Genomic DNA, 16,998 nt, shown 5'->3' on the forward strand with positions numbered 1-16,998 from the left:
ATTGGCTCTAATAAATGAAGTAAATACTGTAGATATTTAAGTAAAAAATACTAAAGAATCAACCCGAAAACATGGAACGTGCAAGTGACCCTCTTTATATGTGCATAAAAGCCACTCTCAAAGCCAAATATTTTCCTTAATCTTCAAATGTTAAAATAAATGTAGTTAAATATTGGTGAAATTTTTGATTTATTTGAAACTTAACTGAGTTCTTAACTGCAATTAAGTTATTGGGGGAAAAAGCCCATTAATAGCTTTCCTTGAACGCAATTTTTTTAAAATATGTTGGTTTATGTACTCAAAATTTAAACACGACACTGTGCAAAGGCACATTTGTATACACATTTTTATGTATGGGTATATGTGTATAAATATTATTTTTTTTACACTTACCTGGATTGTGTTGCCTCAAAAGCTGCATTCAAATTTCCGGGTAGAAATAAAAAATATGAACAAAAAACTGATTAGCAATTAGTTACACTTATTTATAAATAAATTATGCTGTCTGATACAATAATTCCATTAGCAGTAACCACACTCACGCAATTTGGCACATTTTGAACAGTTTACACAATTTTTTTGTGCTATATACACAAGAATATACTGTCAAAAAGTAACTGTTTAACGGGACTGTCAAATTCAAAACAAAAGAAATGTCAGACCGTGAGGAAATCTGGGCATTATGCGATATTTGGAAAAGCAAATTTTTCGAAAAGTATGTGATTTGTCGACAACCAATTTTGGTATTGAAACTGTATGCATCGCGCGTGACCATTTGCCAAAATAATCCACCAATGTAGTTACACAACCCCTATGTAAGTTAAACTACCCGGCTACGACGGTTAACAAAAAAAGATAAGGGACGAGACCAGTCTTTATTGATTGCTTGATATTTTACCAGTGAACTTACGCTGTAGTTTAATTCTAATATAATTCTCAGTCTAAAAACAAAGCACGTGTGCTTGCAATGTGACCGTTGTGCTGCTTAGTAGGCGTTTCCCACGGGAACAGCAATCGCTGCTCTGGTATTTCCTCAATGACTTTTCGGGTTGTGTGAAATATCGTAGGTACTGCGTTAGCTACGGTTTTTGGTTGCGCGTGTAGAGTTTTAAGTTACCGTCATATTTTGGTTGCGTTGTGTGAAATATTGCGTTAGCTTGTATACACTTGATATTGCTTCATAAATTACCATTTCGAAATATTATTTAACAGCCGATAGAAGATATACAAAAAATTCACGGCAAATACTGTTGCGTTTTAAATGGCTTTTTAATGACTGGATTATTTGTTGGTATAAAAGTATTATTTAGCAAGTGGACTATTTTGAAAGCGATACAATAAATTGAACGCATAATACTTATTTTGTAATTTACTGAACAATTCCCGGTACTTTTTTGACTGAATGTTAATATTAGTATGAACTACTTGCTGACTCACCTTTGTGGCCTTAAATTCCAAACTTAAATTCGCCTCCACATGCGCTGTGGTCAGACTGTTAAACAACACACCCAACAACGGCAGCAATATCAGCATTTTCCTAAAAGAAAAAGGGGATAATAAGAAAAACTGCAGCTATTATCCATAAATAAAATGTTAATTAAAAATTTACTGCACAGTATGCACGCCAAAATGCCAGTAAAATGTGCGCAGCAAAGAGGTAAATCAGTTAGCCCGCGGCTAGTCTACCGGGCTACTGGAGCTGGACAAAAGAAATTATTATTTTTTTTTTTCTGCTCCCTTAAGTAGGTGTGAAATATAAAAAAACCCAATTTAGTTGTATTCTTTTGGCATTTTTATTCGTATACACAGAAGGGTGTTTATGTAAAATTGACGTAACTTTAATATTATACCAACGGAAGTTAATCGTTTTTTGTTTTCTTATTATTTTTTTCGCGTGATATTTTTCTGAACAGTTAGTAAAACAGGGAAATTTTTTCGCTGTAGCACTTTTTTTATATTACCCAAGGCTATTTATTGTTAGCCGCCGTAGCCGGATTGCCTTGGTGCGTAACTACCATTCGGGAGTGCGTTAGAACCTACGCATGAAACGCTTCTCCGTGAGTAAAACAGCAAAATATAGAAAAAGTGTTTTCTAATAGCGATCGCCACTCAGCAGGAAATGTTAAGCCTCCCAGTGTATTTCTGTCATGGAGAAGCTCCCCATAGAAACAATTTCCCGTTCGGACTTGGTTTAAAACTGTAAGCCCCTTTTTTTGGAACTACAACAAGACGGCCAAACATCTTGAAGAAGTATACGCGCCAATTATTTATTTTATTTTATTATTTATTGATTGTCTACACATTTCTGGTGCTGGAGCTTTTATATTTGCTACATTTGCACTAGACTAATTAAAAGCCAGTTCATTTAATAGGGCCCTTCATGGGTTGTATGGGGCATACGAGATGCGAAGTTATCTGGATGAGGCTACGAGCAGAGTAAGGGCCAGTGCACGTAAAAATTCGAGTCTGGTATCTTCCTGGTATCCCCCCCATTGCAGAAGCTGTGGGGATCCTGCGGAGAAAGAGACTGTGGAACACTTTCTCTGCAGATGTCCGGCCTTGGCGGCTAGGCGCTTGAGATTCCTCAGCGTCCCCTTTGGGGATGACTTGATGAAATTCTCCAGCCTAGATCCCTTTTCTCTCCTTCGCTACATCAACAGCACTGGATGGCTGTAGACGGGCTTATCTCCTACCTTAATCCTTTCACAGGTAGTGGTCCACTTTATGGTATCAAAACGGCACGTAAGTGCTACTTGTAGTGTACCTGGGGTACTCTTGCCATCTTACCTACCTACCTACCTATCTTCCTGGTATGAATCAAGTCTGAGTCGGTAAGACTTAAGTTGACTGTTTTTAAGGAGTTCTACCAAGTTATGAAATACATAGATGATGACCAGTCTGCAGGACCAATACCCGAGAGTTGCTGACGGCATATATTGGACTTCTTACGTGCAGAGCGCCCAGGGCTACGAGTCAGCGCGGCTCTCACACGCTCGATGTTGTCTGGTGTTCTTGCTGTCTTAGTCGGACCTGGTGGCTTCTTTTTCACAATAGATCCTGTTGTTCGTAGATTATGAACCCAACTGGGAATCGTGTTGCGGCTTGGAACGGTTCCACGACGCCCACGATTGAAACGCACACGAAAAAGTCGCTGCACGGTAATAATAGACCCGCCATTCTGCACAAATGCGTCATACGCAAACATGCGATGTTCAACCGTCCACCGCTCCATAGCTACTGAAACGGCATCGAATGGCGAGGTTACTGGCTTGTAATTCGCCTCTCTACTCCTCTCACCGGCAGAGTACTAGCCATCCCAAAAACGTCAGATTCCCGTCGGTCACCCTGTATATACTGGAAACTAGTTCGGTCCTGGTTAGTGGCTTGTACTACAGTAAGTACCAAAAATATTAAGGGATTACATATGTACGTCCAGAATTTAAAACAGATCGATGTTTTTAACAAATTATTATTCATTATAATTTTAGAAGCCGATTGTAAAAATTCCCCATAGATACAAAGTTGTGGTAGAAAATATCACAGGCCGACGAGATTTTGACGCGCACAGGTCCTTCGCTTGAAAGTTTAAACTCATTTTCTAAAAACTGTTTTTTCTGCATGATAACTCATGCGGTTTTATTTTTAATATTCGAAAGCGTTTTCTCTACTGTCTGTCTAGCCGGATTTTTGGTATTTTTATTCACAAATTTTATAAACATAATTAAAGTGTGACATTTATGACGTAAAACGCATACTTTTTTTTAAATGCCGTGAATTGGTAAAGTTTTCGAAATTCCACAGCTTCATTTTACAAAAACGTTTTTTACTTTTTATAGACCAATCATAATTTCAAGGAGAAATGATGCAGACCGTGGAGAAACTTTTTTCTCGTGATTTTTCATATACTAATTTTTGTAAAGAAAAATTAAAATTCATGTTTTTATTAAGTTTAAGTACTAATAAACAATGTATAACATTTTTTTATATTTATTTCTATTGTTATTCCTTCTAAAAACAGTTTTTCTCTTAGCGTATTTTTGATACTGCTGGACGTATGTAACCCCTTGAACTATCTTCGCCATCAACATTGCCACACAATATCAAAGCCATGCTAGGGAAAAAATTCCCAGAAAAATTTTTTGCGATTTGGAAGAAGTGCAAAACTTTAGAGCCCACCATTAGGTTCCGGTTCCTTGATACTCCCTGGCACCATACTCGTAGTAGGAGGTCAACATTAAAGCACGAGAAGCATAACGGACGATTTTTTATGGTTTCTCAAAGAGAGCTTTTGGTGTACCATTTTTATTAAATCGTTAATTTGTTTAATAAGGCCTGACAGAAATAAAGTCAAGATAACGTGCTACGCCGATGATGCAGTAAAAATATCGGGCAACGAAGACGACCTTCAGCGGATGTTGTATGCCTTCGAAAAAGCTGCTTCTGCATTTAATATGCAGATATCGGTAGCCAAGATGAAGATCATGAAAATATATAAACAACCGCTCAGTACTTACCGATGCCGTTGACGCCCGAGCAGATATAATTGCAACACAGCAAGCAGTGAACCAGGTACAGATGGCAACATCAGTCACAAGACATACTTGCAGATACTTTGTGCGAAACGAAGAGATTAGAGGGGTATGCGACACACAAGACATTGTTGTGGAGCCTAAGGCGAAGAAGAGTATGGAAAAATCACATACTACGTATGCCCGACAATAGGTTGGCTAAATCAGTCATGCCGGGAAAGTCGATACCATCCGGGCGCCCTCGCAAACACTGGAATAACTGTGGGATATCGAGCTCTATTGATAACTATACTTTTTACATACTACATAATCCCAACAAATTTCTACAGTAACTCTTGTGGAAATTTTTTTTGAAGAACAGAACTTAATCGCATAATATAGAAGAAGAAAAATTAAGTTTGAAAAAATTACGTTTCAGTTTCAAGCCGTTTTTGAATGTCAGATGTTTTGTTATTACAAGCAGAAATACACTCGTAGGTATGCCATTGTCTACCAAAGAGGGTCTATTAGAAACAACTTTTTCTATATATGTGTGTGTTCATGCCCGGTGTTTCGAATCTGTGCACTTCCGAATGGTAGTCCAGTTCAATTTGGTGGTCTTTTTTTACATTTAATATATATAAGTAAATAATTCATCGTGCACTATAGTTCCAACTTATCACTTTGCGACTGCAGAGTATTGCTATCCGATATCAGCAAACTTTAGAAAATTGACAAATTTAAAATTTTATTAGTCGAAAGGATAAACAACAAAAGGCTACTGTGGATTCCTTGCGCAACATCTGGCCGCGACCCGACTAAGGTCTTAGGTGCAATAGAACCGATTTTAAAGAATATTTTTCGATTATATATATAAAAACCTTGCCAGCTTTCAAAAGTTTTCCATTGACTCTATAATGTTTCAGTTTACACAAAAATACTAAGTGAGCGGCTTTGTCGAACGCTTTTGAAAAGTCTCTATATTTATATATTGAATTCAACTGAATATTCTTGTTAAAAGCACTGGTTATCGGATTTGTGGCTAAATCTGGATAAGAAAATTTCGATCTATCATGAAACCATGTTGTAACAAATAGTCTTGATTACGTAACTATTTTTTTTTTGAAGGTTTACAGCCAAAGGAAATTTATGAATAAATGCTGAAAGTCTACGAGAACTTTTCGTTATCAATTAGTACAGTATAAAGATGGGTAGTTGAATTTAAGCGACGTCGTACAAGCCTGGTGATCCACATCAAGAAAGCCCAAAAACAGTAACAACACCAGAAACCATAGAAAAATACAGCAGGATTTCGTATTCAAAAGACGTCATGTAACTGAAAGAGATTTAGTAGATGCCCTACGCATCTCACTGGGAGGTGTGAGCAATATTTTGACTGAATATCAGCTACATTTGGAAAGTTTTTGAAAGGATAAAGTGGATTTTGTGCGTCGATTCATCTCTGTGGATGAGACTTGATGTAAGCCCTGTTCTTTGGATGAGAAAACAATTGTGTTTGTGGATTATTTGCAACCTGGTAGAGCAATTAATTCTGTATATTGCTACAAAAAATACCCAGTGAAGAAAAAAAATATTTTCATCAGGACAATGCCCCGTGTCACAAGGGCATTTTGACAATGGCTAAAATCCATGAATTAGAGTACGAATTGTTGGAGCATCCACCTTGTCCACCAGATTTGGCCTTAGAGACCTTTATCTGTTTCCAGACCTAAAAAAAATTAATGTGTGGAAAGCGTTTCTGTGCAACTGTGGAGGCGTTTTATACAGCCCTTCCAGATACTCACTTCAGGGATGGAATTCATAAATTGGAATCTCATAGGAACAATTGCTGATGCTCAGGGAGTGTATTTGAAACAATAAAATTGTGTTTTTCTTATCGAACCGCAAAATTTATTTAACAACCAGTACTCAAAACTAGTCGAATTTTTGAGTTGCATTAGTTTTTTCTGGGGCTGCATAAATTAACACGAATTTTGTTCCAGCTATCGTGCACACGGGCCGGCGGATTGTTTTCTCATAGCTAAATCGACTTCTCGTGCATTCTGACTATTTTGGTATATATCTATTGTACAATATATATATGTATATGCCTATATCTATCTCGATTCCCTTTATGCTGTTACATACAACCGTTTCGTGAACAAAGTTATAATACCCTTGGGCACAAGTGTGCGTTGGTATAAAAAATATAATAATAATAACGTATTATGGTATTCTTTGGCAACTGTAACAAAAGCACAAAAATGCTTAAGCGTTTTTTTACAGATTTTGCAATATTCTACCCTTTCTGTTCATGTCCTTTGTGCTTGCATTTATCTCTTTTGTCGTCTAGTCATTGTAGTTCGGATTTTTGAAGGGGTTTAAGGTTTCTTTTTCGTACGATAAAACATTTATTTGCCATTACGGAGCGACGACTGATGGAAATTGGCTAAAAAAGAGGATTGTAAAAGAAAAATTTAATAGCGGAAACACAAATTCAAGCAGGCGTGAAAACCGAAGAGACATTAAAGGCGTAAAAGGTAAAAAGTTTTCAGGCAATTGCCTATTATTTTTTATTCTTGTAAATTCTTTTTCATATTTTATTTTCATTGTTGCTTTTACTTGGTATATAAGTATATTCGTCAATATTTATCAGCTCCGAAACAATTGCGGCAATTCGCTTGTCCTCAGCATGCATTTGAGAATTTAATATAAAAAATTTTCGCTTATTTACGTAAAACAATATAAAAAAATTACTTAAACGAAAATTAATTGAGCGGTTATTGCTGTAGTGCAACACGCAAACATGTGAATTTCCGAGAGACCAATCAACCAGCCAGCCGGACGGCTGAGAGTTTGATATTAATAAATGCAGAGTAATAAAATCAAGCGAATATTTCTTTAGCAGTCAGCAGCCGCTCATATAAAAATATAGTTAAATATGAGAATCATTTGTGAAAAAAGGTATGCATTTTCATTTTCCGCGCCCTGTAGCGCTATTGTTTTCGATTTTCAGTATACTTGGAACCTTACTTCGATGTCAGTATTTTTAATTATATATGTAAATGCCGCAGATTCCTTTACTGTATATTACTGTAAATATACGAAGTATAGCTACTATTAAAAAACGTGAATGGTGCTGTATGTAAAATATGATAATGGAAAACGCTTGCGAACTATTAAAGCTTCATGAATGCCAGACAGGCCCCAAAAACCCCTATTGGAGTACCTAATAGATTATTTCCAGCTTACTTAAGCATGTGAGATTACACACCATCCAGATGTGGTGACTGAAATTCGCCAAAAGAGTTAAAGGAAAACTGACTCCCCAGTCAGTAGCCGTTATGCTATAATCCTGTTTAGTCGCGCGTCCGGTTGTGCTCCCCACTTCAATTGCAAAAAAAGAAGAGGAAAAACCGGACAGTGGGGACAAAAGGAAGAAGTGTTATGACGTCCAAACGGTAGCTAATTACATTGCGTTAACTGTTTCAAGCTGCTAATGAATATTAACCAGGTGTGTAATATTTAAACCTACTTTAATCGCTGATGTAGCAAAAAGGTGAGGGTGCTGATATCTGAATCTTAGTCCGACAAAAGCAGGGCAGCTGAGGGGAACGTACTGAGATGATGCCATCTCAAGCTTGAGGCAATCGCAAGTCTAGCAAACTTGCCTTTAGCCGCATACCATTTGATTCGGCCTGCTGATAGAGCTTCTTAATCTCACTTGAGAGAAGGGGGAGTATAAAATCAAAGAGCAGGTAGGAGGAGCTACAATAGCCTCGGCATATAGCATACGAGATTCTAGCGCAACTTTAATGTGGGAGCAGAGTTCTCTAAGCGTCGTGCAATCGACCGAACGCGTTACTATGATGCATCTAGGCGGTCCCAAAAATTTACCGACATTACACCAGGAAATCTCGCCCAAGTCCACAGATGCATCTATGCTTCCTGAATTAAGTTTTGGCGATATGTACGCAGTTTTCGATATTTTCTGCGTAATAGACCAGCACACGATTTGCTAGACTGCAAATACTTTATAAATGCATCTCTCTCTCTGAGAAGATTGCATCTCAGGCAATATTTTTTAATTTATTTTACTGTACGTAAATATAAATACTTCATAAAATACACATTCAGTAGTAGTACGCTTATATTTTGTTTGAATTTGAATTACACGCACACATCTGCAAAGCATTTCGGCCATTGAAGTGTGTGTGTATATGTAGAGATAAACTTTGGTACGCGGAAAACATCGGATGTAAACCGTAAAAAACGTGTAGGGAAAATGTTATTCCCAGAGCTTTCTTCCATACTCCGCTGATGGAATCTCATGATATTGAAAAAATTCTGAATATATTGTACTTTGTTTATTCATTAATAAATAAATAAATTGACTAATAATTTTCACTGTGGAAATTGTGCGTTATTTGTGTACCTTTGAAATTATTCCAAAAATTGTCAAAGATATTTGACAAACAATTTAAAATTTAAATTGAAAAAAATTGTAAAATACTAAATAAAAATAAAAAGATGTTGCACATTGTTGAATTAGTTTTAAAGGTTTTTTTCGAAGATTTGGGGCTTTATTGTGAAAAAACGGTACAAAATATTTTATTCGAAGTATTGGCCATCGTTAGCTACAACTTTCGCCCATCTTTCGGGCAATTTCTGGATGCCGTTTCTCCAAAATTCTGGCCGCTGCTTGGCTATCCATGACTCAACCCATATTTTGGTAGCCTCGTAAGAGGAGAACCGCTGTAACACTTCCCAGCCAAGCGTTCCAAGGTATTTTTTGACAGGTTGAGCAACATGCGGCCGAGCGTTGTCATGTTGCAAAATAACCTTGTCGTGCCTTTTTACCGTTTCCGGCCGTTTTTCTTTCAATGCCCGGCTTAAACGCATCAATTGCAGTCGGTAACGATCCCCCGTGATTGTTTCGCCCGGTTGGAGCAGCTCAAAATATACGACGTCGACCTGATCCCACCAAATGCAGAGCATGATTTTCTTGCCGTGAATATTCTGCTTGGCCGTCGACGTTGATGCGTGGCCGGGCATACCCCATGATTTTTTGCGTTTTGGGTTATCGTAGTGGATCCATTTTTCGTCGCCAGTCACCACCCGATGCAAAAAACCCTTCCGATTTTGTCGCTCATCATTCCCATCGCTTTTAGACGCTTGCAAACGGTTGATTTATCAACGCCCAATGATTCAGCAAGCTCTTCTTGGGTTTGGCACGAATCCTCGTTAACCAATTCTCCTAATTCCGCGTCCTCGAACTTTTTGGGCTGGCCAAGACGCTCCTTGTCTTCGGTGTGAAAATCACCACTTTTGAATCGTCGAAACCAGTACTCACATGTTGAAATCGACGGAGTATGGTCTGGGGAGGCCTCCTGCAGCAATTCACGGGCTTGGGCTGTATTTTTTTTCAAATTGAAGCAGAAAAGCAAAGCTTCCCGCAAATTGCGTTTCGACGGCACGAAAGTTGACATACTCGGAGCACGAAAACACTGCGTTGTTTATACTTCAGCGAAATGACAGATACTAATAAACAAAGCCTAGGGATGAGGCTTTGTCATGAATATATATTCAGTATTGCCAACGCGATAAAGTGATAAATAGCGCCATCTGTGTGTCACCTTTAAAACTAATTCAACCTCCTAATATAATTTCCCTTAAAAGAAAGCTATAACCAACGCATGTATGTTTGTATGCACTTTTACAGGGCTGCTTCCTTTATACGAGTAAACGGCACTGTGCCAATATACATATGTATGTACATATATGCAGTTACTCCCTGTTAACGAGGTATTTAAGAAATAATTACATGAAACGAATGAGGCCAACCAGCAGCTTACATGCGTACATACATACATATGTAAGTACCCATAGTATGTTGTTGATAGCCATCAAATAGCAGTACTGGTAAGGCATGTGCCAACTGAAAGCTTCCATCATACGACTGCTCATTTCAAACAAATTCCGAAACAATTGTCTGCATGTTGATGCAAATTTCCGTAATTACTGCATTCACAGCAAATATTTTACCTTGCGTAAGCTGCCATAAACTGTTAAGCGTAATCGACAACAAAAGTTGTGAAAGTTAATGAGTGGTTGATGTGATGTTGATGCATTTACCGGGTTGCCATTTTTTTCAATTATGTAATTTAATTCAGTTCATCTGTTGATTGTTTACAGTCCCAAAGGCCAAGGAATGGAAAGTGGAGTTAAGAAGAAAACAGCAGAGCAATTCAGTTATGAGTTAAAAATATACGCAGCGTTTTTGCCTGGTTTCAAGAAATAGTACTTATAATCTGCCTCCGAAGATCTTGACTTACTTTGGGTGCTGAAGGTGATCGCTATTTGAAAAAAGTGCTTTTTTGCTTTGTGTTTTAGGCACATATCCTGAATTGACCGAATGGCAGTCACTGGTGACTTGTCAAAAATGCTCGAAATACAACTGATAACACAGGTATTCAAAATTCACTCTTTCTTATGTGAGGCTGGTTTTCGCTTTATTTTTGGGCGCTAGCCCGATTGCGGGGTTCAAAAATGCTCACCACGTCAAGGTTTTAATATTTTTTTTTTTAGAGTTTTCATATACATTGTAGTATAGAATTCAAACATTAATTTAAGAAGTTGAAACACTCATGTTTTGGATATCAAAATCAGTCCCAAATCGAAATGCAATATTATAAGTGGTCTAAATTAAATGTTGAAAAAGCTCATACATTTGCTCGTCACTTATTCCGAGTCTTTACGCTACATGGAATCGAACCCTCGCTAAGCACTGCTTAAAAGGCCAAAGACATCAACTCATCCACCAGATCATACTAACGGGTTTTGTTCCTCCCCAATGGAAATTTCCACGAATAAAAATTATCCTTAAACCAAGAAAAAACGTAGAAAAAGTGGAATCTTATCGCCTCACCTGCCCATTAATTATTATACCTTTATCAAGTCCTACCTCAAAGGCCGACACTTCTTTGCTAAATAAAACGAAAAACAGTGTGAACTTTGAAGTTTAGTTGGTTTATACCAAGGCCGCTTAATGGGCCGAATAAAGGGTTTTCCAATAAGAGGTGTTATTCCCGTAAAATATCAATGGTTTCGCTGCTTGTGTGGCACCTAGCGCCGTCTTGTTGAAAATAAACGTTGTCCAGATCAATACCCTCCAATTTCGGCCATAAAAAATCATTAATCATCTTTCGATAGCGCAATCCATTCACCGTAACTGTTGCTCCAGCTTCATTTTCGAAAAAGCAAGTTCCAATGACTCCGCCGGACCATAAACCGCATCAAACAGTTACACGTTGAGGATAAAGAGGCTTTTCAACAATAACTCTTGGATTTTCTGAGCCCCAGATCCGACAATTTTGCTTGTTGACGAAACCACCGAGGTGGAAATGGGCCTCATCACCCAAGATGCTTTTTTGATGGAATTTCGGATCATTTTCGTGCATTTCAATGACCCATTCAGCAAAGGCATGCCGTTGTTGCTGATCTGCCGGCTTGAGTTCTTGTATTAACTGGACTTTATAAGCCAGTAATGACGCTTGTAGAATGCCTAATTCCAAAGAACGACGAGGAATGGACAAACCTGGGTTTTCTTCAATACTTTCGGCTACAACAGCAATATTTTCCGCTGTTCTTGAGCGACGTGCACGGGTTTTATTCTTCACATCACTAACTTGTCCCAACAGATCGAATTTTTTACAAATTTCTGTATTGCGGTCCGGCAAGGTGCTTCACGATGACCTAAAATGTTCGAACCATCTCTGCCAAATTTTGACCATTTTTATCGTGAATTTTAATAATTTCAGTGCGTTGTTTAAGCGCGTATCGTTCCATTTTTATTAATGACGTAGTTTCTACTTCTCAAATGTCAAAAAATGATAATAATCAGGTTGAAAATAAGGGGGCTAAGGGCCAAGCTCTGATGTACCCATAATCCATGCCTGCGTCGTCTTCTGAATGTGTGACTTGGCTCGTTATGGGTTCCACGAAGGAGTGTCGTTTGATGTGAGTGAATGCTGTACTACTCACCGAGTACCCGACGGTGTTGTATATTTTCTCCAAATAAAAAAAAGGGAGGTTCATTGTATGGAGAAAATAATAAGGATACAAATTATCGAAAACTCACACTCTTTTATACTAAGATTTAATAAGCTATAAAACTGCAAAAATCATTCTCGAAATTCTAGTTAAAAAAAGTTATGTGATAAGTTTGTGAAATTTTTCTACTTTTAGCATGCCATTTAAAAATTGGATGTATATGGTTTTTGCCAGATAATGAGTTATACAAAAAAAAAATAAATATTAAAAAAATAAATAAATAAGAAATAAGAAAAATAGTCAGAATATAAAAGTTCATTGCATTGACACCTGCATTGCAACTTATTGACAAGTCTAACGATTTTTTTAATTTAAATTTTTTTTTTAATTCACTGTCCTAAAATAATTCCTTATAAAGGCACGTTTGAAACTTTCTAGAACAATTTTTATAAAAGTTTTACAGTTATTAAATAGAGTTTTTATACATATTTCAATTACGCAGTTTCACAGACCGTAGATTGAAGTGTACGTTCTAGCCACGTCCGCTGATAGTTTTGGTTGTTCTCTTTCATAAAAAAAATTGTCACGCATTCGCTATCCTGAAGTGTGGATAAGAAACAAGAAAATATGTGTAGCTTCGTTCCCTAATTGATTTGTCCACGTATAATACTGGGTATATAGTAGGCACAATTGACTGATTGATTACTGGCATAAGACTACCCAGAATTGCACACTGCCTGGGTTTTGCGCTCCACCAAACGAGGACGCTTTACAGCAATATATCAAGTAATAAACTTTACAGCTGCACATTGCCTTATCCATGCAAGGTAGACCATAACCGCTGTAGGCATGAAACACCAAAATGATAGAAAATGTTTTTCTGATAGTCACTCGGCAGGTAATGGCGAACTTTTGAGTGTATTTCTCTAATAAAATAAGTTATTAATAAAAAGCGAACTACCCTTCGGAAGTGGTTTTGCCATTTCTGGAACAACATCAAGCTGGAGGAGGAGCTTAACCAAACACACAACAAAGAATGTAAGCGAGTTCGGTGATTAAATTTCCATTTCCATGGCATTTCTGTACCATAATGATGGTGGTCTTACGTTTAATAAATATTTCATAGCTTTACAAAGAAATATTATTCTTGTTTTTCTTGCTAACTCATCATTAATTACAGTTTAAAAACTGTACACAAATTCCCTTTGTACTCGCGCCCCATTTTCAGCTGCCAATATGATACGTTATCCCCATCTGGTTTATCGCTTTGTACAGTACTTGTCTGTACGTATGCCCGAGGTACCCCATTGCGGATGAGTGTTTTTTAATCAACTTGCCAGCCAGCAGTGCAACATCTGCGCGAGTAAAGTTAATTGTTTCCCGCTATCATTCTTATTAGTGTTTTCTTCTTTCAACTTGTTTCCTAGTATGTAAAAATGTGGGCGTTGTTGTTGCTTAGCTGCTAAGATATTTGTGTGCAAGATGGATTATTATTTATAATTGCAGCTCAGTGAGTTGTTGTAATAGTCTGTCAGTCGTTTTTTTTTAAACTACTGTGACAGCAGCATTATTATCGCTATTCGTGCTTTATTAAACTTTTCATTAACTGTGCAGTAAACGATTTCTTATGTTTGTTTGTATGCGGATATCTATGAAGTACGTGAAGCATAGTTTTTTGACTGACTATGTGTTTGTTGCTGCTTAGAGCAATGGTTTATGTATGTAAATATGTAGTTATATGCATGTGTTTACATTGAATGTTTTTTTCCCTCCATCCTTCAATACCTGCTTCTTTCATATTTTTAACTTTGTGGCTACTAGCTAAGCTGATCGTAATGAGTTCCCAATGCCCTTTGCCATCCAATGGCCGCGAGTTGTCGTTTCTTTGCGCTGCTTTGCATTAGTGATATTTTTTGCATTCATGTTTATTTTTCTGCTTCTAGCTTCATTGCCTAATGGCTCGTCGACCAGTGACAGCTGCTATGGTCGAGAGGTTATCGTCAGCGCATAAGCTTCCGGCTGTGCGAGATGGAAAAATATAATCACGCACGACATACGGATATTTGTCTAGCGGCTATGAAAAGACACGAATTACAGTTTATTCGACATGAAAATGAAGTGAAGAGCGCAATTAAATTGCATTAAAGCCGCCGGGCTGCCATCCTTTGCACAATCCTCTGCGTAACATTTTCAATATCAGTCTGTGTGCCTCATTAAAATTAATGATTTTACGATTTTCAGCTCATGTGAAAAATGAATGGTGTACTTATGTATACATAAACAACTAGAAATGCAGTATATATGTATGAGTAAAATTAAGCCCAGTAAACCAAATGAACAGTTTAAAATATAACCAGTTTCAAAACTATGTCTTTGAATACAAATCAACAGTGTTTTCTATACTTCGGTATTAAAAACTTCATTGTAAACTGGAGCTCCTGATTTCTAAATATTTACGAGTGCCATAAGGGGAAAGCTAAATAATAGCGAGACAGGCAACCGGATTCAGTAAGTTGGCACCCTGTTGCCTCAGCGAGCGTTTTGCGTTACCACAGAAACATTCATTTTAGGGATGTCATGTGGTGGTGGGCGGCCGCCGTAGCTGAATGGGTTGGTACGTGACTACCATTCGGAAGTCAGACAGAACGTAGGTTCGAATCTCGGTGAAAGACCAAAAAGAAGAAAAAGTTTTTTTCTAATAGCGTTCGCCCCTTGCCAGGCAATGGCAAACCTCCGAATACCATATATTTCTGCCATGAAAAAGCATACAAAAATATCTGCCGTTCGGAGTCGGATTAAAACTGTAGGTCTATCCATTTGCGGAACAACATCAAGATGCATGCCACCAATAGGAGCAGGAGCTAGGCCAAACACCCAAAAAGGGTGTACGCACCAATTATATACATAATGTGGTGTTCAGATTCGTGGAAAAGAAAAAAGAGTACACGGAGTGTTGATTTCATGACCACGAAATGGGGTTTTTCCAAATGTAGATGAAACATACACCTTCCCACATCTTTTGGGAATCCCAAATTGAATTTTCCCTGCTAAATGATAAGTCTCTTTGGAGTTGCTACTGACACTCAAGTTAAACTGTAGGTTGAGTCCATGTTATCACATAAAAAGAGCCTCTCCCTATTATTTCAGTAAATGCCTCTGAAAGAATTGCAAATGGAACTCATGGACTGTACAAGTACGCGATTCGCTGCTAGAGGTGGAAAGCTGCTGAGACGAACTACATCGCAGCAGTAATAAGAACACTGCAACAGCCGATCTGCGCTGCGCTCACTAGGGCAGTTTGTTAATGTTCAGCAGAGGCTTTGGTCTGTCATATGCCCCTAATATAATTATCAAAGAAGCTGCTACTGCCACTCTCAACGAATTATGACTTTGAAACGAGCGTAAATTTGTTTACACGAATACTATATTCTATACTCTAGAACGACCAGCCGAATCGACTACCAACTACGAAACCCCGGGTGTGAAACAAAAAATTGATAGAAACAGTTTTTTCTAATAGCCCTTTTTCCATTGCCCGTCAGTAGGCAATAGCAAACCACCGCGTGTATTTCTGCTATGAAAAAGCTGCTCATAAAAAACCATCTGCCGTTCGGAGGAGGCGTAAATCTGTAGGTCCCTCCATTTGTGGAAAAACCTCAAGACGCACACCACAAATTGGAGGACGATCTCTGATTTCCAGTGGCACGAACAAAGGATGTTAGCACCGATTATTATTATTACCATAATCGGCGCGTGAATACTCACTAAATCATTCACATCTGATCAAAGACATTTTTCGAAATAATTTTTAGATTTTTTGACCCATAAAAGAACACATTGCTGCAACTAACTTCATGAATGCATGCAAATTAAATTCTTCGTAGATGCGAGGATTATGGGTGTCTATGTGAAACGTAAAGGGTGATCAGATTGGAGTACTTCTTCTAATAGTATTTACATACACATAATTTTTCTCAGCATTCATTGACATTTTATCATGGCAAGACTCAGGCCTCAACAAAGCTTACAGTTCGTACAAATATACGACGAATATCGACGCTCTGTGAAAAGTGTTCATCGCGTGATCAGGCCAACTTTGGGTCTACATAACAGTTCAGCGTTGATGCCCATTTTTGGCTTTATGGCTAACAAAATTCACATTTTTGGGCTTAAGAGAAACTACTTATAGAAGCCATTGAAGAACAGTCATTAAAGCCATTGGAAATAACCGTTTCGTGCGGTCTATGAGCTGGAGAAATCATCGGCTCATATTTTCTCAAAGATGAGGCTGACGCCAATGTAAGAATGAATGGCGAACGCTATTGCGCCATGATAAACGACTTTTTGATACCGAAAATGGAGTTTCTTGATCTCCGCGACATCTGGTTCCAACAAGATGGCGATACTTGCCATTCAGCCGATTAAAGGATGTATTTAC

General features: G+C 37.9%; 1 protein-coding gene across 1 annotated transcript in view; it reads right to left on the reverse strand.

The window, feature by feature from the left end:
• The window catches only part of LOC129241752 (myb-like protein A), a 166,165-nt gene that overhangs the window by 81,963 nt on the left and 67,204 nt on the right, over nt 1–16,998 (reverse strand). Inside the window, exons 3-4 of the mRNA XM_054878251.1 lie at nt 1,438–1,537; nt 394–415 (exon numbers count right to left, since the gene is read on the reverse strand). Coding sequence (XP_054734226.1) covers nt 394–415; nt 1,438–1,533 — 118 coding nt within the window. The 5' untranslated portion in view covers nt 1,534–1,537. The remainder of the gene's footprint in view (nt 1–393; nt 416–1,437; nt 1,538–16,998) is intronic.

This window comes from Anastrepha obliqua, chromosome 3, assembly GCF_027943255.1.
Source record: "Anastrepha obliqua isolate idAnaObli1 chromosome 3, idAnaObli1_1.0, whole genome shotgun sequence".
Classification (NCBI taxonomy): Eukaryota; Metazoa; Arthropoda; class Insecta; order Diptera; family Tephritidae; genus Anastrepha; species Anastrepha obliqua.